We start from the raw sequence: 21,695 nt of genomic DNA, 5'->3' as shown, positions 1-21,695 counted from the left end.
CTCATGTTTTCAAACATTTCTATGGAATCCAAACTGATTTTTCCCAAGGTCAGTTTCTACCAGTTTTTCCATTCATCTGTAATGTATTCGTGTTAGTACTTTGCAGCCATGACTTACCAAACTGATAGTTTGGTAATTTTCACGTCTGTCAACACCTTATTTCTTTGGGATTGGAATTATTATATTCTTCTTCAAGTCTGAGGGTATTTCACCTATCTCTTACATCCTACTCACCACATGGTAGAGTTCTGTCAGGTCTGGCTCTTCAAAGGCTATCAGTAGTTCTAATGGAATGTTGTATACTTGCAGGGCCTTGTTTCAACTCGGGTCTTTCATGGCTTTGTCAAACTTGTCACACAGTATCATTTCTCCCATTTCATCTTCATCTACATCCTGCTCTATTTCCATATATTGCCCACCAGTACATCGCCCTTCTATAGACACTCCATATAATCCTTCCACATTTCTGCTTTCTCTTCTTTGCTTAGAACTGGTTTTCTGTCTGAGCTCTTGATATTCATCCAAGTGCTTCTCTTTTCTCTAAAGGTCTCTCTAATTTTCCTGTAGGCAGTATCTATCTTACCCCCCTAGTGATATATACTTAGCCTACTAAGGTATGTAATACTCCACGCTAAGACATATAGAGTACCTGTCCTGCTTTTCCTGATAACATCCTACTTAGTAGCCTCTACCTGTAGATCTGATTGGGGATTATTTTACCTCCAGAATATTTTGCCTAAGATAATTTTGTACAGTAGAGCTGCATGCTCTTGAAAAGAAAAAAACAAACATAGCTGCAGTTTCCCTTTGCTTTCATCCACTTGCAGTATTGGCACAGGAAGTTGGTTAATGCTACAAGGCCAGGTTAGTTGATCATACAGACCATTGCTCCTGCAACTGCTGAACAGGCTTTTGCCTCTCTTGAGGAACCATGTGTTAGCTTGATTTCTCCTCAGATAATACTTATTCGTGTTTGCACCTAACTGTTTTCATTATTGTTGACATGCCAGCAACCCTACCTTGGCAGTGTCCATGGTTCATTTGTGGTGGGGGCTGTGCACTATTGTTTAAAGTGCTGTCTTGGAGCAGAAGAAATAGTCTTAGCATGTATATTTGTAGAATTACTTCGTTATCTGTATGAACACAAATAACAATTCTGTGAGACCGCATTGGTACACATACAAACCCACAGATGAAAACTGTTGCTATGTCTCCGATTTGAGGCTGTAACTCCTGGTTTCAGGATCAGTTACTCTAACAATTACCCTAACGAAGCATGCCTCCAGGGCTGCCAAGGGGATGTCACATGTGTGTCCTCATAGATTTTCATCTTAGGTTCAGGATTTTAAGGTCAGCGACCAGCCAATAATTTTGTAAAGGAGTATGACACAGTTCTCCATAGAAGTAGAAACAAGAAATGCATTTGGCAGTTGGGTGATTTGTGAATGCTGGTAAGTATAAAAAATTTATTATATAGTTGTCTGTAGCTGAGTGCATAGGATAACAGTATAAAAATCATAAAATTGGTGGTTCAGATAACACTAATTGCTACCGGTTCTTTTAGTTTTATTTACCTTCCATACGTAAAACTAATGTTAATTTTATATCATGCTGAATCATACTTTATTAAAAAATTTTTTAAGTATAAGTTACATAAAAATGCAAGTATTGTTGAAAAATTACAATTTGGTACAAACATGGAGAGCATCAAATTGAAAATAAAGAAATCTCGCAGAGATGTATCAAAATTTTTATTTTAATATGTCGAATGTTGAAAAAAATTTAATTTTTACTAAACCATTACAATTCAGTATTTGTTACATTTACGAGTTGTTTGTAGACACAGAAGTTTTCAAAAATTAGTCGTTCCGACTAGAAGATTCGAACCAGCAGCTTTTTCATTAAGGCACTTTTGTGCTATAGTTTCAATAACCAGCAATTGTGTTAATAACTGGGAAATATTTTTTAGTTGACAGCACTCAGAAATCTTCTGATCATCAAAGTCAAATTTCTTTAGTTCTTTGGTAACTGCATAATGGTGGTTTAGGTAATTGATGTTCCAGCACTAAACTCCAAATACTCTAAATCTGAAGGAAATTGAAGAGGATGATTTGCAAGATACCATTTTCAGTCAAGTTCTTATTATTGCAGGGATGTGTCGATAATGGTCATGAAAAGCCACTGTTCCGTAAAGTAACACTTGAATTGCCAGAGGTAGTTCTGCAAGATCCACTTGTTTTATTTAATCTGATGGCTGCCACTTCAGGTCTAGTGGTCTACTGTGTAGAAAAAGTTTGGTTTTTCCTTCTCCCTCCTGTCCCCACCTTAGTCAATTATGTATCTGTCATTTTAGTATCCATGCTGCAGCCAAAAATGTGAAATGCATTTTTATGTTCTTTAGTGGAGAAACTTTCTAAGGCAAAGCATTGTAATTATGACTTTTCTGTTACTGTCATCCGTTTTGCTACCACGTGCATCATTGTCAACTTGCCTTTGTAGAGTTGTCTTTGATCCCTTTTCTAACATTTTTGTTCAGAAGTTCTGGGGTTTTCGTTTTTTGTTTCATGTTTTGCAAGATATGATGTTACTTATAAATTAATGGAAGGCTTCTTATATAGGCTGTCTTGGTGGTTCTCATATGTTCAACTTCTGGTTGGCCATGGGGATTCAGGGGATTTAGCTTCATTTGAATTTGCTGTACAGGTATCTCCTGTCATGTAACTATGTAATGTTGTTAACATTTGCAGGTCCTCACTGTATTCCACAACATTCCCCATACTGGGTGTATTGGCTGTTGCATCATGTTTGTTTGATCACCTTACCAGGTTTGTTAGGCAGAAGTATGTTCCTATCTTTCTGAATTTGTTTTTAACAGTAGCAATCTGTGATGCTTCAGTAGTCCAGTGCTCATGTTCCAATCTCTGTATTTAGAGAATTTATTATTTTGGGCATGTTTATTGCTAACAGAATAAATATTTCCTGTTGTGTGTGTTTTCTAAACAGTTGCACAGGCTAATGTTTTGGAAAACATGTTTCGTAGATTTTCACAGGAATTTTTGTTCTCACAGCTGTGGTAATGTCACAGGATGTGATTTTGAGATGAATGAGTTCAGATTGGAAATTTAGATCCAAGTTTTCTGAGGATTCTCTAAATTTCTTCAAGGAAATGGATGGACAGCTCCTGATAAAATGACATGGCTCATGTTGTCTATATTTGCTCAACCTCATGTCATGTTGTACTTCATTGGTGTAATTTTCCTCCACATCTTCCTCCCCATCTAAAGTATGTAGCTGAGAAGTATATATATACTTTCACTACAATATGAGAAATTCGATTGTATACAATATTTACCAGACTATATCTTAAGCATTAATCTACTATGATGGATGGATGTTGGAACTCAAATTTTTTTTTCCCAAATCACATTTGACACTTTAAAATTATTTTTTCCTCACATTTGATACTTATCTTTATGCAGATTTCAAATTTCAGTAACATGCAATGAGATAAATGCAGATTTATTTCATTGTACAGTACTGATTTTTCATGATGATAAAGCTTTTACTGCCTGCATTCCGTGGTGCATCTTTCTAATGGGTCCTCTGTATGGAATATCAGATTTTGTAGCTAATCATTTCTAGTTTTCCTTCCAGTATTGTGTGTATAATGCCACTGTTAGTAAATGAAACTCTGGATCTTGTCTTGAATGCTTACATACTTTTCTAAGAGTACAAGGATTGCGTCTTGAATGGGTGTGAGGCTACAAATTAAAGTGTTTTGGGTTCAGTCCCAAGCATCATCTGTCACTTTTTCTATGTGGAAAATGACAGTTTCCATTCCAGTGTGAAGCTCTAGGTCTTCATGTAACTTACTATGTCAGTGAGTTCAGAAGTTGGAGGAAGCCAGTGGCATACCACATCCAGTAAGACAATGCCTAATAGAGCACTAAGATGTTAATAACTACTTCTACATCCATACTCCTCAATCCACCTAATGGTGTGTGGCGGGGGTACTTTGAGTACCTCTATCAGTTCTCCCTTCTATTCCAGTCTCGTATTGTTCGTGGAAAGAAAGAATGTCGGTATGCCTCTGTGTGGGCTCTAATCTCTCTAATATTATCCTCATGGTCTCTTCATGAGATATGCATAGGAGGAAGCAACTTATTGCTTGACTCCTCCTGAAGATATGTTCTTGAAACATCAACAAAAGCCCATACCGAGCGACTGAGCATCTCTCTTGCAGAATCTTGCACTGAAGTTTACCTATCATCTCCGTAACGCTTGCGCGATTACTAAATGCTCCTGTAATGAAGCGTGGTGCTCTCCGTTGGAACTTCTCTATCTCTTCTATCAACCCTATCTGGTACGGATCCCATGCCGGTGAGCAGTATTCAAGCAGTGGGTGAACAAGTGTGTTTTAATCTACTTACTTTGTTTTCGGACTGCATTTCCTTAGGATTCTTCCACTGAATCTGTCTGGCATCTGCTTTACCGACGATCAATTTTATCTGGTCATTCCATTTTAAATCACTCCTAATGCCTACTCCCAGATAATTTATGGAATTAACTGCTTCCGGTTGCTGACCTGCTATATTGTAGCTAAATGATAAAGGATCTTCTATGTATTCGCAGCACATTTCACTTGTCTACATAGAGATTCAATTGCCATTCCCTGCACCATGCATCAATTCGTTGCAGATCCTCCTCCATTTCAGTACAATTTTCCATTGTTACAACCTCTCGATATACTACAGCATCATCCGCAAAAAGCCTCAGTGATCTTCCCATGTTATCCACAAGCTCATTTATGTATATTGTAAATAGCAACAGTCCTACAACACTCCCCTGTGGCACACCTGAAATCGCTCTTACTTCGGAATACTTCTCTCCATTGAGAATGACGTGATGCGTTCTGTTATCTAGGAACTCTTCAGTCCAATCACTGAACTACCTCCAAGTTGTTGAAAGCTTCACTTTTACATTGGGTTTGCATAAGTTTTTGTGATATTTGAGATGTATTTTCCTGAGTACTAAAATTAGGTGACCCACACTTAGACCTGCATTTACCTGCTTATTGTCTTTACATGTGGTTTTATAATCTAAAAAATGCGTTCTGCATATAACCTGCTACTTGTTTAGTTCCTTCTTGACCATAGTGCCCTCATGGGCTTTGCAGAGGTACCCTACCATCTTCCATGGAATAACACAGGTCAGAAAATAGGGAGCTGAGATCATCATAAAATCAAAAAATATTCTTATTTGAGCCTTCACTGTGGCACAGGCAGAGGAGAGAGAGAGAAGTTCCAACTTAGTGTCAAACCCAAGTGATCAAAAATATTGATTGGACAGGAATATAAACATTTTTCTCAGTAAAGAAAAGAATTATAGCTTGTGAGAGGAGTTCTACGAAATGGACATGAAATTTTGTGGTGCAACAAAATTGTTTCATAGGTAGGGATTTGGTGATTAGCCAACCAAACTCACAGGAACATAATTTAGTTGGAGATGATAATCTATCAGTATGTAGAAAAATAGAGTATCATACATAAACTAGAAATATAGAAAAATTAGGTAATAGTGAAAAGACGTAAATTGTTATGAGACCTGTGACATGTAGCTGAATAAAAGTACTCACTGATGATGGCAGAAAAATGCTGAATCATTTTTGGGCATTTATAAACAAAAAGTTTCCATAACAGGTGGATCAGAAATTCCAGTAATTGTACTATACATTACTCAAACTCACCATTGGAATACCACATCTCAGATGGAACTTTGGCGAACACAAGATGTTGACATGCATCTTATTCCCTGTACTTTTATACTCAAAACATTATTTTATTTTTCCAATCTTGTTACATAAATAACTCAGAGTTGCTAGTATCATTTGTTGGAAAGATGATGTAGGGATATGCATCAACTTATCCACAGTGGTATGTGTCGCCATATTTCTTCATAGTGGTGTGTATCACTACACAAGGCTGCTGTGTATCTGAGTCTCACTGTTCTGACACTGAATTTCACAGTGAAGAGCAACCCCTCACTGCTTGGTTGGATGCTGCAGTGAGGCATTCGTCAGGCACAAATAAGCGAGTGGCATTGGTTTGGGTGTCCAATGAACAGTACTCTGCACATCATGGAGCCAGTACCCTCCCTTTCCTTTTGACCGAAGACTAACCAGCAAAGTCAAAAACACTGGAAAGCTTATGAGCCTGTGGCATCTTGACTGGAACCAGGGGCTTCTGTCATTCCTTAGTCCTTGCCATGGAGACCTGATAAGTGCAGGTACTTTAGATGGACATACGTTACCTTGAAATAGCTTTTATGTGCCCCCATTAATAACATAGTTCCTCAAGTCAACAACTCCTGTGGACAGGTTTATTAGCTAAACTTCACAAACAGTGCTCCACGTACTGCACTAGTTTATGGTAGAAAGTAGATATTTATATCATGTCTCTGGACCGGTTTGTTGGCAGCCAATGGGAGGATATTACATCATAGACAATGCACAGCTGTTAACCATCTCAGTCCTGCCATTAACATACAAACTAATCATTTTGTGGATAGCTTTTACTTCACAGCATGCTTTTGATACATGTTGACAATTCTGTTAATGTAATATAATCATATATGTGTGTATACAGAACACATGTGCAACTTTGATTTTGAAATTTTATTAATTTTATCTGATACACAATCCTGCTTTTGGTGAGTGGTATTGTCTGCATAGTCCTATCTTCATGTTCTTCTGCTGCTTACAAGAGGTTCTTTTATTTGGGTGTACAGCAGTGTTTCACTGCCTCTCTTCAAATACTATTAACAGCCTTCTCTCAGAGATGGATCTATGTTGTGGCAGACTTCATATATAGCCTTCTCTGAGGTTTAGGTTAGCCTCAAAACTGACTCTTTTCCCTTATTTCCTGTTTTTGTCCACAGTCCTGCTGGATACAAATAAATATCGGAAAGAAGAGTGCAAAAATAATTGATGAAAACCCAGTTTTACATTAAGTGTTACATGTTATTTTTTGTTTGGCCACTGCAAACAGGCTTTTTCCCTGAACATTCACTTTGATCCCACTCTAACATCTGATATGTCAAGGTAGTTGTTAGATTAAACACTGTGTTTGTCTCTCCATTGAATTAAAAATATGTCATTGGCTACATAAATCGGCTTTTCAGCCATCATAACTTCCCATTACAGCCTGCAACAGGTGTTACCAATATACACTTAGGGGGTTGGAGAGGGGATGGCCCATGAAAAAGTTGTACCGGCTTATCTTGGATGGTCATATTTTCCTCCAGGGTTGCAGATGCGTAACTTCATTTCCTGTCTGAGGTGTTTTTTAACTTTATAAATAAAAAGAACTTACGTGGCTTCCATGTGCAAAATAGTGAGAAGCATTTTAACTAGCTTGCTGCATCAGTGTTTCCACATTCACACTGGGCAAAACGAAAGTACCATCTTCAAACTTGTAGCTGTCAAGACATGTACTTGACGCAGTGATCTACATTGTGCCATGACTCACCCCACACTACTGTCAACAGTAGATTCCTTATTGTGGTGGTTTGTGACATTATTCCATGGTGTCAAAAGACCCCTATGTCATAATTATAATGTCATATGAACCAAATTACGTTTCATGTAATTGAAAGTTCTGCTGTCAGCCGATTGTAATGGATACATTCAAATGCCCAAATGATATTTGGAGTTTCTCATAAATGGCCAGTTCTGTTTTCTTGCAGATTCCATTTATAATACATATATTGATTGAAATAGGCTGAAAGGGGGCAGGAAGGACTGGAACCATCCAAAAATAAAATTAACTTAAATTCCAAAATAAAAATCAAGAAATGCTATTGTGATGTGTCAAGTGATTCAATGTGAATTCCATTTGAACAAGTCATAGTTCTGACATCCAATAAATATTAGTAATATCAGGTCCAATATCCAAAAAGGAAACAAAAAGTGAATATTTGCATTACACAGTAAAAATAAGTTAAATAGGAGGGTAGAGGAATAGAATTTAAAGCTAATCAAATACTATAACAGAGAGCTTAGGTTACATAAAACTAACTTTTGTTTTGTAAAATTTTATGTTTTACTTTACAAAGGAGAGCTCAATAGAATTGTATTACAAGCTTGAAGCCATTGACCACATCACATTTCACCAAGCATTTTGCAGGCAATTGACCGGTTTTTCCTACTACTGCATACTTCAAACGCGAAAGGTTCTCTATTTGGCTTCATTCATACAGCACACAGTTCAGTTTAGTAATGTTACTGGAGTTTCTAAAGTCATGCAATTGCAAACATCATAACAATAATAATTCATGTTGGCAGCTATATAAACACTGTGAGTAATCAACATCTTCCATTCATTAGCAAACACAATGCATTTATGTGCAGATAAATTTATTCAATTCCTCACAATAATGGATAAATGTTGCAGTAAAACAGTAGAAATTCTAAGATTTGTCACATAGTATGATTTGCTTAATGATACCCAGAAATGTCTGCCTGCTTACGCAAATCCTGACAGGCTCAGTGCCTTGCATAAATGCTGGTGACTGGGACCATCCCTGGCAGAGTTGCCTCAAATCAAATTACAATGGTGGCACACTATTTAAATGTTCAAATAATGCATGAAATGGGATGACAGTGGTACTGGTGAAAAGGAGAAAATTACCATGACATTTTACATGGTGTGTGTAATTTATTCCATGAAATGAAATGGTATTACATTAGTGCAATTTTCTTTATGAGCCAGCTATCCACAATAACATGTCTTCCTTGCAAAATGAGCAAAATTTTAGTTGAGAAAAATAACATAGTTTGTGTGTGTGTGTGTGTGTGTGTGTGTGTGTGTGTGTGTGTGTGTGTGTGTGTGTGTGTGTGTGTGTGTAATAGGAGTAGCTGCTTGGCAAGGATGAAATAATTTCTGTTGTTTCGTTGATGTCTGATGTGTCTATCTCCAAATTAAACAGAGTCTTCATTTCAAATGTATGGATCAATTGGAATGTAAGTAAATCTAATTTAACGTGACACAGTTTCTTGTTACCTAATGCCAGTAAGTGAATACATGTGACCAATAGGTTTTTAGCCCCACATGATGTGTAACCACCAATAAAGTGCAAGGGACAGAAGCTTTGAATATGCCTTTCTTTCTTTTTTCAGTTTCTTGAAGGTCCGCCAAAGATTGTAATGCCTAGTCTCCATATAAAGCAAGACCTAGAACTGAAACAGGATGATGGTATTGAGCGTGATGTAAGTTTTCTCATCAGTGATGTATTGTGCATGAAGTACTGTATGAATATCATGAGATGCATTGGCTGCAGTAAATTTCAGTGATCATAAATGATGAAACATTAAAACCTAGGATACTAGCACTCCTCCAGAATGTTTATAGAATTTCAATTGACTGTAGGTATATTGTTCTGTTGTGTAATGGTATCTGAATGAAACTTGTAGGAAACATAAGTTTATTAACTGTAACCCACGGTAATTTTATTGTACATGTAAATAATGAATGCCTCAAATTCGTTCTTGGAACAAATTTACCAAAGATGACTTCCTTGAAAAGATGTAAGAGGTAAAGCAATCAACTGTAAGCAGTATGTTATGAGATAAGTATCGTATTTGTCATACTATTTCTTTTCGCTGAAGTATTTAATGAAAAACAAATTGCATTACTGGAATTGTTTGCTCTGTGTAAAGACAATGGGTTTATCCAGTATGCATGGCATAAATTTACAGTGTAATGGAACATTGCTTATCCCAAACTGCCTGCAAAGAGAAAACGTGATAACAAGAATTTTTGTAAACAGCATTAAATTTAGTACATTATGCTGATAGTCTGTGAAATTCCATATTATTTTTATTAACTATCACCATAGTGTACTAAATTTAATGCTGACAAAGGTTTGTCAGATCTCCAGCCAGATGGTAGCATTGATATCATGCGATGTTTCAGGAAGTCATATTACCCATCTTCTGGCGTAGTGTTGAGATTTGTGGGGAGTGGGCTATTTATATATGCCAGCACCCCCCTCCACTAGACCTTGGGTGGCTGCAGTGGTGGGGATGGTGGCCGCATTCGGTTATCGGTGTAAGCATTATGTCTGTGTCCACAGCAGACGGCGTTGACGGTCATGCTCCCGATGGATTGCCACTATCGCAAGGTTCCATGGTGCGCTGAGTTGCTATCCATCATATCTGTTGACCAGATTGTCGTGAATCCTTATTTCTGTGGATTGTTTGATAATGCTTCCCCAGAAGCCAGATGTTCAGCACAGTACTTTGAAGTTGAAGGTGTGTTCCGCTGTGGCTGATTTTTCTGTGTGACCTAGTGGCACACATCTGATATGATCTCTGCAGCATTTAGATATACAGTGCTGTGTTTGCCCAATGTATTGTTTTCTGCATTCGCATGGTATGTTATATATACTCCTTGTGTGTTAAGGTTCAGCAGATCTTTGGTAGAACCTAGGAGCTCCCTGGTCTTTGATGGTGGTCGGAGAATGGTTTTGATATATTTATTTGCCCACAAGTCGTGCCATTTTGACCAGGAGCGGAACCGTGTACAGAAGGAATGCAAGATGTTCATCTTCTTCTTCATCATCTTTTTCTGGGGCTCTCTCTGCTTTCTTCTTTTAAGTGCCCTGTTGATCTGCATTTCACTGTAGCCATTTTGGTGGAAGACTTCCCTCAGGTTTTAATGCTCGGATGGTAGGCTGTCTTTGTCACAGATGGCATGCACCCTACGTACCAGGATGGTCAGTACGGTTTGTCTTTGTTCTGGATGGTGGCAGCTTGTTGTACGAAGGTCTAGGTCTGTGTGTCTTCTTCCTTTGTACTGCATGGCCTAATGAACCATCTGCCTTCCTCTTAATTAAAATATCAAGGATGGGGAGCCAGCCATTTTCCTCTATTTCCATTGTAAATTTGATGTTCGGATGGATGCTGTCGAGGTGTTGCATAAACTCATCTAGCACCTGTTTGCCATGTCCCCACATGACAGAAGTGTCATTGACATAACCGAAGAAGTGCTTTGGTTGCTGTCTTTCAGTTTGAAGGGCCACCACCTCGAACTGTTCCATATAGAGGTTTGCAATCACAGGAGCCTGTGGGGAGCCCATGGCCACACCATCAATCTGTTCGAAGAATTCCCCATGGCACTGAAAGTAGGTGGTTGTTAGTGCTTGTTTGAAGAGCCCGACTGTTTGTGGGTCAAAGTGCTGGGCTAAAACTGCCACGGAGTGTTAAAGGGGCTCTTCTGTGAAAAGTGATGTCACGTTGAAGCTCACGAGTGGGTCCTCCATTTGTAGTCACATGTCCCTGAGTATTTTTACGAATTTGGCTGAGTTTCTCACATGGTGGCTGCAGTCCCCCAAAAGGGGTTTGAGCAGTGTTTCTAGGCATTTAGCAAGTCCGTAACAGTGAGAGTTGGAGTGTACAATTGGGCCAGAGGTACCACTTCCTTATGGGTCTTAGGGAGTCCATAGAGGCTTGGTATTGCTGGTGCTCTGGGGTACAGGTGCTTCTTCATTGGCTCAGGTAAGTCAGATTTCTTAAGCAGAGCTATCGTCTTTCTACTTATCATCGGGGTTGGATCTGCCTTCAGCCTCTTGTAGGCCTCATCTTGTTGCAACAGGTTTTCTGCTGGTATTCGGCAGTGCTTAATAGCACTGTAGCATTCCCTTTGTCTGCTGGTAGGATCGTTATTTCACAGTCATCTCTAAGGGACCAAAGAGCTGCTCGTTCTTCCGCAGATGTTATTTTAGGCAATGGAAATCTGTCGATTATTCTGGAAGTTTCCCATGTGACTTCCTCTGCTTCCTCCTTGGGAAGCCTTTGTACTGCTTCTTCCACACCACTGATAATGTCTCATTTCGAGTTTGTTCTGGGGATAGGGGCAACATTCAGTCCTTTCTTGAGGACTGCGATTGTGGCAGCAGCCAGTTCTTTTCCAGTCAAATTGACCATGGCTCTGGTGTCATTTATCTCCTTTTTTGTCAAAAACATTGCAAGATATCAATGCTACCACCCGGCTGGAGACCCGAGAAACCTTCATCAACAGTTTATGCTGGGAAAGCCTACAGTTAAATTTAATGCTGTTTACAAAAATTTGTAATACTTAGTAGAAATCTATTATTTGTAACGGTATCCAACTCTGTGGACTAAGTTCAGTTGTGGTGAGTATTAGAATTTTTACTGGGTAGATGTGATTGGAAAATGAAAAAGAACAGAACCCTCACATTTCAGATGTGGGATTAGAGAATGCTGCTGAAAATTAAGTGAACTTAGAGGGATTATGGAGTCCTCAGCAGAACAGTCGAGGAAAGAAATGTACGGAAAATGCTGACGAAAAGAAGGGACATGATGATAGGATAAGTGTTAAGACATGAGGTAGTGAACTAGTCAATGTGTTTCCATCTCACTTGGGTCATCAAGCAACTCTAAACTAGTAGATAAAGAAGTGCTTTTTTGATGGGTATATCTTGCAAAATAATTGTGGCAACAAAATAGGAGTCATTAGAGCTAATATAGATGCTTCCTGTCAATTGTTCTCCCCAAACACCAGCTTCAAATAGAATAGGAAATGGTAAAGTAATGGATGTAGTGGTATCAGAAGTACCCTCTGGCATGCACCATTAGGTGACAAGTCTAGTGTAGATGTAGGTGTACAAAGAATCAGATATTAATAGGCAGGGATATGGACTATAATCACACATTTATTATGAGACACACTTGGGAGAGATTATGAGAGAATAAGGAATCCATTTCTTAAAGATCACAGTACTCACAGACAATGATTGCACAGCACTGCGAGTGTGTTGAAAAACATCGTTGTCATTGTCCAAGTGCATTCAACATAATACTTGAGAAATTAACAGTGATATACTGAATGGGAGAATCTGTGCTTGGCACAGTCATGGCAAATTCCAGAGCTAAAAAGGTCTGTAGCATGTATGAAAGTTGGTCTGTAAGGCATTATCCAAGGAAACAGATGTGGTGGTTCTTACTTTCGGAGTAATGCAGTGTGTGCCACTTCATACTGAATTTCATGTTTGCCACCATTGAGAACTGTTGACACATGGGTGCAAGCGACAGCTGAATGTAAAGCACTATAGCATTAATACATCAGTAACTTTGAAATTGTGAAAATGATTGTGTAAAATCACAATCTCCAGTAATATTAAAACTGAGGCATGTGATGTATAATCTCCTCACAATTATTTTGGAATTGACACTAGAGCAGGAACACATGGAGATGCAAGACGAAGTTGCTTCATTCTTCCCTGATTGTTTGCATCATCTGACATTTCATTGAACACACTCAAATTGGCATACTAATCAGTGTACAAAGGTGGAAGTGGGATCAATAGATTCTGGAAGAGTTTCACTACAATCTCATTTGAGATGTTTTTGTGGCAATAAATTTTTAATTTTATATGCAGAATATTTTCGAAAATGCATTGTTCAATGTTTCTGAAAATTTGACTTACAGGGAAACTTTGTTACTAAGTTTAAATGACCAAATTGTGTTAACAAAATATTTAGAATATATCTTATTTTCAACAGCTCCAAACTCTCTGAGATGTCTAACATAAGATTAATATAAATTAAACATTGTGTGTGATGCTCTGCTCATGTGATAAGGTATCAGTCATCTGTTTTGTTGAGAGAAACACAGCACAGCTTTTACGGGTAACATGACATTACATTTTCTGATCAAACATTACAAATCTTTGTAGCAAGAAAGGTATCCATTTTGGTAGAGGTATGGAAATTTAAGTATGAAAGTAAGAAGAGTAGTGATAACATCATTCACTACCTTCCAATTGCAACTATTATGATGGAAACAATGAAGATCTTGTTAGTGTCATCAGTGCTGAATTCCTGAGGCGCACTTCATTTGACTGTAGTTCTGTAGTTGCCAGTAACAGCATTCTTAGTAACAATTAAAATTTATGAAAATACAATCTGCTCTGCAGGTAAATACACCACACATTCCCTGGTAATTTTCCTGACAGCTTCATTACTGAGTTCCCCAACTGTGGACAGTGTACCTTTTTTACTTGTTTCATCACTGTTTTGCAACATAACTGTCAATTTAGGTCCATATCAATTCTGTTGGGTTGAAGTGCCAGTGAGAACTTGTCAGCCTAATTATTTTATGCCTGTATGTTTTTGTCAACCTGTCAGTTTTTGTATGTGGGCAACTGTGGTTTATGGAGAGGTATTGGATTTATATGCTCCATCTTTTTAAATGTTTCACTTACTTTCACTTACTTCCACTTACAGATGCTGAAGCCAATAATTTCCTCCTTTTATTTTAGCATAAGGTTCTCGTCAGCAACAGTACATTTGGGAGCACTATCAACAACAGATGATGATGTAGGCAGATTATGCACAAACCATTTATCTCAACTGATTTTGGTTTTATATAGCAATGCCTTGAACAAGAGTGATATCGATATATCCACTGAATAACATTTGCTGAAGTTGCTTTTAACGTTCTTAAGCACTACACACTCCAGAACTGATAACAGTAAGGACAGGTAAAATTTCAATCCTATAAGTGTACAAAATGAACACAAACAGAAACTCGTAGTGCAGTGAGCGATTCCATAGGACAGCAAGCTGCCTAAAACTGAACTGTACTACACTTGCATAGTATATTGGCAGTGTGGTGAAGGTGTATCCCTTGGGATAGAGTGAATGTATGATCTGCAGTCTTTGAATGTGTCCACACCATTTCATATCTAGCTGCCAGTCCTAAAGTAATTCTGTATAGAGTTTAATTAAATTACCCTGTTGCTTTCTAGAACCAGGTCCTTGATTGGGACACAGGCAGGCAATGCAAAACAAATTTTGCAGGCTGAAAATCTTGGACATTATCTTGGGTCCAGTGCAAGACACTACTGATGATTGGAGAGGAGGAGAAGTCAAAGGAATACATTGTCCAGTAATGGGTGTCAAATGCCTGAACTCATTTGAGTTAAAGCTGTGAGTGTGAGAACAAGATAAGTGGATAAATGCGGGCAACAATAGGCAGGTGAAGGCTGAAGACGAGTGATAAATGGTGTGTGGATGGGAGAAGCACAACATCGCAACTCGAGGCAAATTTCTAGGTTGCCAGATGATGGTCAGGGTCAGTAAGTGCTGTGCTGTGAAGTATACAGTGTAGGAGAGAGCTGTCAGTGTCTCTGCAAAGAGCACAGTGAAATGTACCACAAGGTGGAATCATGGTAATGTGAGTTAGAAAAGCTGATCAGCAAATTGTTTTTGTATGGACTGATTTGCACAAGCTGTATTACTTCAAATATTCTTTGTTATTTTCTTGAAGGTCTGTTGGGAGTATTTTGCCACAGAGATTGTATCAGTGAGGATCCCAGACTAAGTTTGGGGTGGGATGATCTGGATAACATTTCCAGCATTCACATCACTAATATTTCATGTAGAATGAGAAAAGTCACTGGCTAGTTGAAATAATCATAGATCGTGAATTTTCTAGAGATCAGCAGTATATTAGTAACCAGCTGAGTTCGTGGTATTGCCAGGGTACGTATATATTCCAATCTGTTAGTCCATCTTCTCCTACCACATTCATTCCATCTCCTCCTTTGTCACTCTTCTGTCTCCTCCTCACCCACCATTTTGCCATCTTCTCACCCACTCTCTCTGCCTGTCTCATCCTTGCCCTTTCTCTCTGCCCCTCAACTTCTCCTCAAGGTGTGCAGTCCACCTATGAGCTCCCTTACAGGCAGAATGACATACCTGTCTACTTACAGTGTCATGTAGCCATAGTACTTCAACTACCACCTTGAAAAATAATGTATTTGTCAGCAATGTGAAACACGTACCAAGCAGCAGTAGGAATCAACTATTTCTTATGACTAGACACAGCCATGTTCCAGTTAAAGTTGTGCTCAGTGCTATGGGCTGGTGGAAACTTGTTAACAAAATTAATTTTTTTTTGTTGATGAGAAAGCAATGACATTGCTGAGGCAAAGGATGAAAGAATACACAAAACAAATATTAAATGTCCAATTTTCTGTTTGCAAGTTGCGGCAAGAAGTAATGTAATACTGAGATGAGTAGAACTGGAATATCTATGCCAGTGGAAAAGCAGCAACATGTACACAGCATAAATGCCTGGGAAATGTGATAAATGTGTTGTATGCCAGAAATTCTGTGAGCTTATGAACAATGCAAAAAAGTTCCAACTTTGCTAGAGGTTAACAGTTTATGTTGAAGAGAAATGGATAGCAGAGCTAGCAAACAGTCCGACAAGGGGATAGAAAAACAGACTGCGGCTGCTGTTATTTAAAGTGCTGGGTATCCCACCCAAAAACCATTTGTCATGGTGGCATTTGTTCCACATATATCGACAAATTTAAATCTCTCTAAAAGATCACACCTCGTTTAGTAGAGCAGATGAGGTTTGTGGTTTAGATCCTACTACACAATGAATTTTCCTTCTCTTTTCCTCTACACTTCCTGTACTGTTACACTGGATGACAGCTCCAGTGCATGTCGTGACAGGAAAATCAGTAAGATACTTTCGTTGCACCATGAACGTTATATGTACAGCTTGCCATTGGTGCATTTAATTTGCAATAAATTTGAGAAACAACTTACTAGGGACATTATTCGTGATTTGTTTTTTATATTAATTTTACAGCCATTAACCAGGATAAGATTTAGATTCAGCTTTCTTAACCCTTATTTTCAGTCATATGCCAACACATGCTGTCACCAACAAATATCCCCCTGCGGGTCTGCGGTAAGAATAGGCCCAAGGTATTCCTGCCTGTCGTAAGAGGCGACTAAAAGGAGTTTCAACTGTTTTGGCCTTCAATGTGATGGTCCCCATTGGGGTTTGACCTCCATATTTAAAATTCGACGGAACTACGAGCCTTTTTGGGAAGGACACCTTACGTGGTGTATCACCGGTCCTCAGTGCACTAAGACCTTGACACTCATCATCGTAATGGCGTCGTAACTGCACCCACTGTTCATCAATTTAGGCCTAAACACCTGATGGGTTGCATAGGTTGCGCCCGTAGTGTGTCCCCATCTGCACCTTCGATCATGATGGACTTTCCATGGCACCCGAAATCCAGCACGGTAGCCAGCCCCTTGTGGTGGGGTAGTCATACACCCTCTAGGTTGTAGCCCCCTGACAACACAGGGGTCGTACCGCAGATACCTGAGCTGCACCCTCTCCACGTAAGCCAAGGAGTAGATGCTCGTCTACCTGGGGCATCAGGACTTCCAGCAATGGTCATCCTGCCAGGTGGCCCTTGCTGAGGCTGGGTGGCGCCTGTGGGGAGAGCCCCCGGTCAGAGTGTGTGGTATCGGGGCGGACGTTTTTCAGATGAAGCGTCAACATGCATGAGGTTGCTCTGCGGCCGCGTCTTCTAAGAAGAAAGGTTCTGTCTCCGTCTCTGGTTCTGGTCCTTCTGCCTTTCCCCCTTGGCCACTCCCTTGGAGGAAGGACAGGCCCGCCGGCTTGGTGCAAAATACTTCCCTCACTATTTAGTCTGTTCTCGGACCGATGGCGGACATTCGCTACCTCCAAGCCCATGTTCTTTGTACAGCATATCGAGGATATCTTTGGAGAAATCGTGGCTCTTAGTAAAATGCGTTCGGAGTCCATTCTCATAAAGACCACCTCCGCTGCACAGTTGATGGCGCTCCAGGCATGCGACTAACTAGGGGACATCCCAGTCTCCATTGTCCCACATCTGGCGCTCAATAGGAAGTAGGGGATTATTTTACATCGGGACCTCCTGCTGCAATCTGATGAGCTGAGGGCCAACCTGGTGCGCCGTCGCGTGCATTTCGTCGGGCGAGTCCAGCGCGGCCCCAAAGATCATAGCGTTGACACTGGGGCCTTTATCCTCGCATTTGAGGGCGATGATCTCCTGGAGAAGGTAAAGGTGATGTGCTACCAGTGTGACGTGCGACCTTACATCCCACCTCCTATGAGATGCTTTCGATGTTTGCACTTGACGCATATGTCGTCAAGGTGTGAAGTTGAACCCCTTTGTGGCGATTGTGGACATCCTCTTTGTGAGGGACATACATGCACCCCATCACCTCGGTGCGTCAATTGTCCTGGCCTCCACTCGCCTAGATATTTCGACTGCCCTGTCTATCAGAAGGAGAAGAAGATACAGGAATTGAAAACCTTGGACCGTCTGTCTTATTATGAGGAAAGGAAGAAATACTACCGCCTCCATCCCACGATGTTGGCAACGTTGTTTGCTTTGGTCGTGTCCACTCCTTCCGCAGTATCCTCACCCCTATCCTGTCCCCACTCCATCTTCTCACCTCATCCAGGGTCTATGCCTGACCCAGGGGCCACCCTTCCTCCTCCTCCTCCTCATCCTCCTCCTCCTCCTCCTCCTCCTGAGAAGTGATCCTCTTCTCAGGCATCCATCAGGGAAACGTTATGGACCCCGGCTTCTAACCCCCCAGGGGGGTCCACAACTGTTTTGTGGATACGTGCATGGGGAGTTCAGGGCCCCGAGCTATTGCAGCCTTCTTTCTCTCCAGGGCTTCATTTCCTTCCCCTTCCCCTCCTTTCCCCTCCTTACTCCTTTCCCCTCATCTCTCCCTCTCTTGGTGTTCTTGCTTATGTTGGCCCCCACTATCCTCCTGGTTTTGTTGGTTTTACAATTCGGCTTTGTTGCGTAATCATCTCCTCCTTTTGGCATTCCCTGGTCCCCATCTGGGGTTTGACCTGCATTACAAAATTTCTCCTCCGTAGTGTGTGCCATTTGGGGAAGAGCACCTTACCTAGTATCTCCGACGTGCGCCCTCCTAGTAAATTCCACCTTTTCTTTCACGTCCTTGTCTGATGCTAGGGTGCATAGCCAGCACGGTAGCCAGCCTGTGTGGTGGGGTCGCTATGTACCCTTTTGGTTGAGCCCCCTGAACACACAGGGATCACACTTCTGATACCTGAGCTGTGACCTCCTCATGCATGCTATGGAGTGGTTGCTCGTCATCCTGGAGCATCGTAACTCCCGGCAATGGCTGCCGTGCCAGACGGCCCTTCCTGTGGCTGGGTGGTGCCCGTGAGGAGAGCCCCTGATCGGAGTGGGTGGTATCAGGGCGGACGCTATGCAAATGAAACACATACGGGTCCAGAACTCCGGCCGTTCTTCTGCGGCCATCTCTCTGCATGGAACTGATTCAAGTGCTGCTTCTCTTGCCCTTTCAGCCTTCCCTTCCATGGCTACACGCTGGGAAGAGGGTCAGATGCGTCGGCTAGGGGCGAAACCTTTCCCCCGTTATCTAGTTTGCACCAGGACTGATGGAGATACTTTCACCAATCCCAAACCTTTATTTTTTGTGGAACACATTGAAGACAAGTTTGGCGAAGTGGACTCCCTGAGCAAGATGCGGTCGGGTTTGTTGCTGATAAAAACTGCTTCAGCTGCCCAATCTGTGGCCCTTCGTGCCTGTACCCATCTTTGCACAATTCCTGTGCCCATTACCCCCACCAGTCTCTAAATATGGTTCAAGGTGTGATTTTTCACAGGGACCTCATCCTTCAAACTGATGAACTTTGGGACAGTCTCAGATGGCGGGGTGTTCACTTTGTTTGGCATGTTCAGAAGGGTCCTAAAGACAATTGCATTGATACTGGTGCCTTTATCCTGGCCTTTGAAGGGGATACCCTCCCTGAGAAAGTTAAGATTATGGTTTATCAATGTGATGTGAAGCCGTACATCCCACCTCCTATGAGGTGTTTTAAGTGCTTGCGGTTCGGACACATGTCTTACCGATGTTCACAGGCCCCTCTCTGTGGTGACTGTGGACGTCCACTCCATGATGGGAGTCTCTGTGTTCCCCCTCCTGTGTGTGTAAATTGTCGTGGCAATCATTCTCCACGTTCACCAGATTGCCCAGTATATAAGAAGGAAAAGAAGATACAGGAATATAAGTCCCTCGATCGCTTAACCTACACAGAGGCCCGTAAGAAGTATACACGTCTTCACACTGTGTCCATGACATCTAGTTACGCTTTGGTTAAATCTTCACCCCTTCCTCCACCTTCCTTACCCCCATCCTGGACCCCTCTCCTTCCCCCCTCCCATGCGGCTCCCACACCTTCTACTCTGGGCACTGCTCCCCCTTCCCAGTCGGAGAAGTGTCCCACTTATTCGGCGTCTGCCGGTCAAGGGCGCCTCTCCCAGGATGCCCGTTCCTGGCACCCACCAGGCCAAAGGTCTGCTGCCACGTGACGACCGCGAGAGCCACGGTCTGTCGGTTCCCAGGTCGAAATCGGGTCGGACCCCTTCGGGCTTCTGGTGGCGTTTGTACGTTGGTCCGTACAGACATTGCTAGCACGTGGATTCCTCTTCAAACTACATTGGAAGCGGTTGCTGTTAGGGTCCACTTCGACTCTGCAATACAGTTTGCAATCGTTATCTCCCTCCTGACAGGACTCTTACACCTGCTACCTTAACCGCCCTTCTTCAGAAACTTCCTCCTCCCTTCCTCCTCCTTGGGGTTTTTTGCTCATCGTCCCTTGTGGGGCAGTGCCTTTCCATCTAGACGAGGACTTCTCATAGACTAGTTTATTGCAGACAACGACTCGTGCCTTCTTAATGATGGCTCCCCTACTCATTTCAGGGCCGGTCCTGGTACCTTTTCTGCCATCGATCTTTCTCTTTCTTCTCCCTCTCTCCTCCTTCATTACACTGGTCGCCACACGACGACCTTTGTGATAGTGTCCATTTCCTGTTGATTATCTCGCTCCCTTCCCGCTCTCTGATGGACAGGTTACCTCGTTGGCCTTTCCAACGCGCCGATTGGCCTCTATACACTGCACAGGTTGTGTTATCTCCCTCTTTGTTGGGTTGTATTGATGACGTCCTACGTGACGTGTCTGACGTGATTGTTCGCACTGCTAGGCTTGATGTCCCGCACTCATCTGGACCATTTCGTCGCTGCCAAGTCCCGTGGTGGAGTACGGCTATTGCCATTGCCATCTGTGAGCGCTGTCGAGCTTTGCAACACTTTAAGAGGAACCCATCCGTAGCCAGCGTTGCTACCTGTAAACGCCTCTATGCTACAGCCCGTTATTTATTCAAACAGAGCAAGCGGATTTGTTGGGAGCAATTCGTTTCTTCCCTTGGTTCTACTGTTCCTCTGTCACGGGTATGGGCTACACTTCGCACTCTCCAAGGTTGCCATCGGCAGTCCACCCTCCCAGGCCTTCACCTCCCAGATGGCCTTTGTACGGACCCATCAGTTCTTGCAGAACATCTTGCGACCCATTTTGCAGTGGCATCAGCATCAGCCTCCTATCCAGCTGCTTTCCTTCACCAGAAACAGCAGGCTGAAGCTTCCACCTTATGTTTTACCCCTTGTGAGTCAGAATCTTACAACGAACCTTTTACTGAATGGGAATTTCTTTCTGCTATATCTTCTTCTCATGATACAGCCCTGGACCAGATTCCATTCATAACCAACTGCTTCAACATCTCAGTGCTCTACAACAGCAACATGATCTTCAGGTGTTTAACCATATCTGGCTCCAGGGTGACTTCCCTTCTCAGTGAAGGGATAGCATCGTGGTTCCTGTCCTTAAGCCTGGTAAGAACCACCTATCTGTTGACAGCTATCGGCCAATTAGTTTGACCAATGTTGTTCATAAGTTACTTAAACA

At 41.5% G+C, this 21,695-nt stretch overlaps 1 protein-coding gene across 1 annotated transcript in view; it reads left to right on the top strand.

Annotated features, from left to right (window-relative positions):
* LOC126212651 (uncharacterized) overlaps window positions 1-21,695 on the top strand; it is a 108,990-nt gene that overhangs the window by 11,073 nt on the left and 76,222 nt on the right. The window contains exon 3 of the mRNA XM_049940076.1: window positions 9,176-9,265. Coding sequence (XP_049796033.1) covers window positions 9,176-9,265 — 90 coding nt within the window. The remainder of the gene's footprint in view (window positions 1-9,175; window positions 9,266-21,695) is intronic.

Source organism: Schistocerca nitens, chromosome 11 (assembly GCF_023898315.1).
Source record: "Schistocerca nitens isolate TAMUIC-IGC-003100 chromosome 11, iqSchNite1.1, whole genome shotgun sequence".
Classification (NCBI taxonomy): Eukaryota; Metazoa; Arthropoda; class Insecta; order Orthoptera; family Acrididae; genus Schistocerca; species Schistocerca nitens.
The sequence above is the reverse complement of the archived record's forward strand: the minus strand, read 5'-3'. Positions and strand labels throughout refer to the sequence as shown.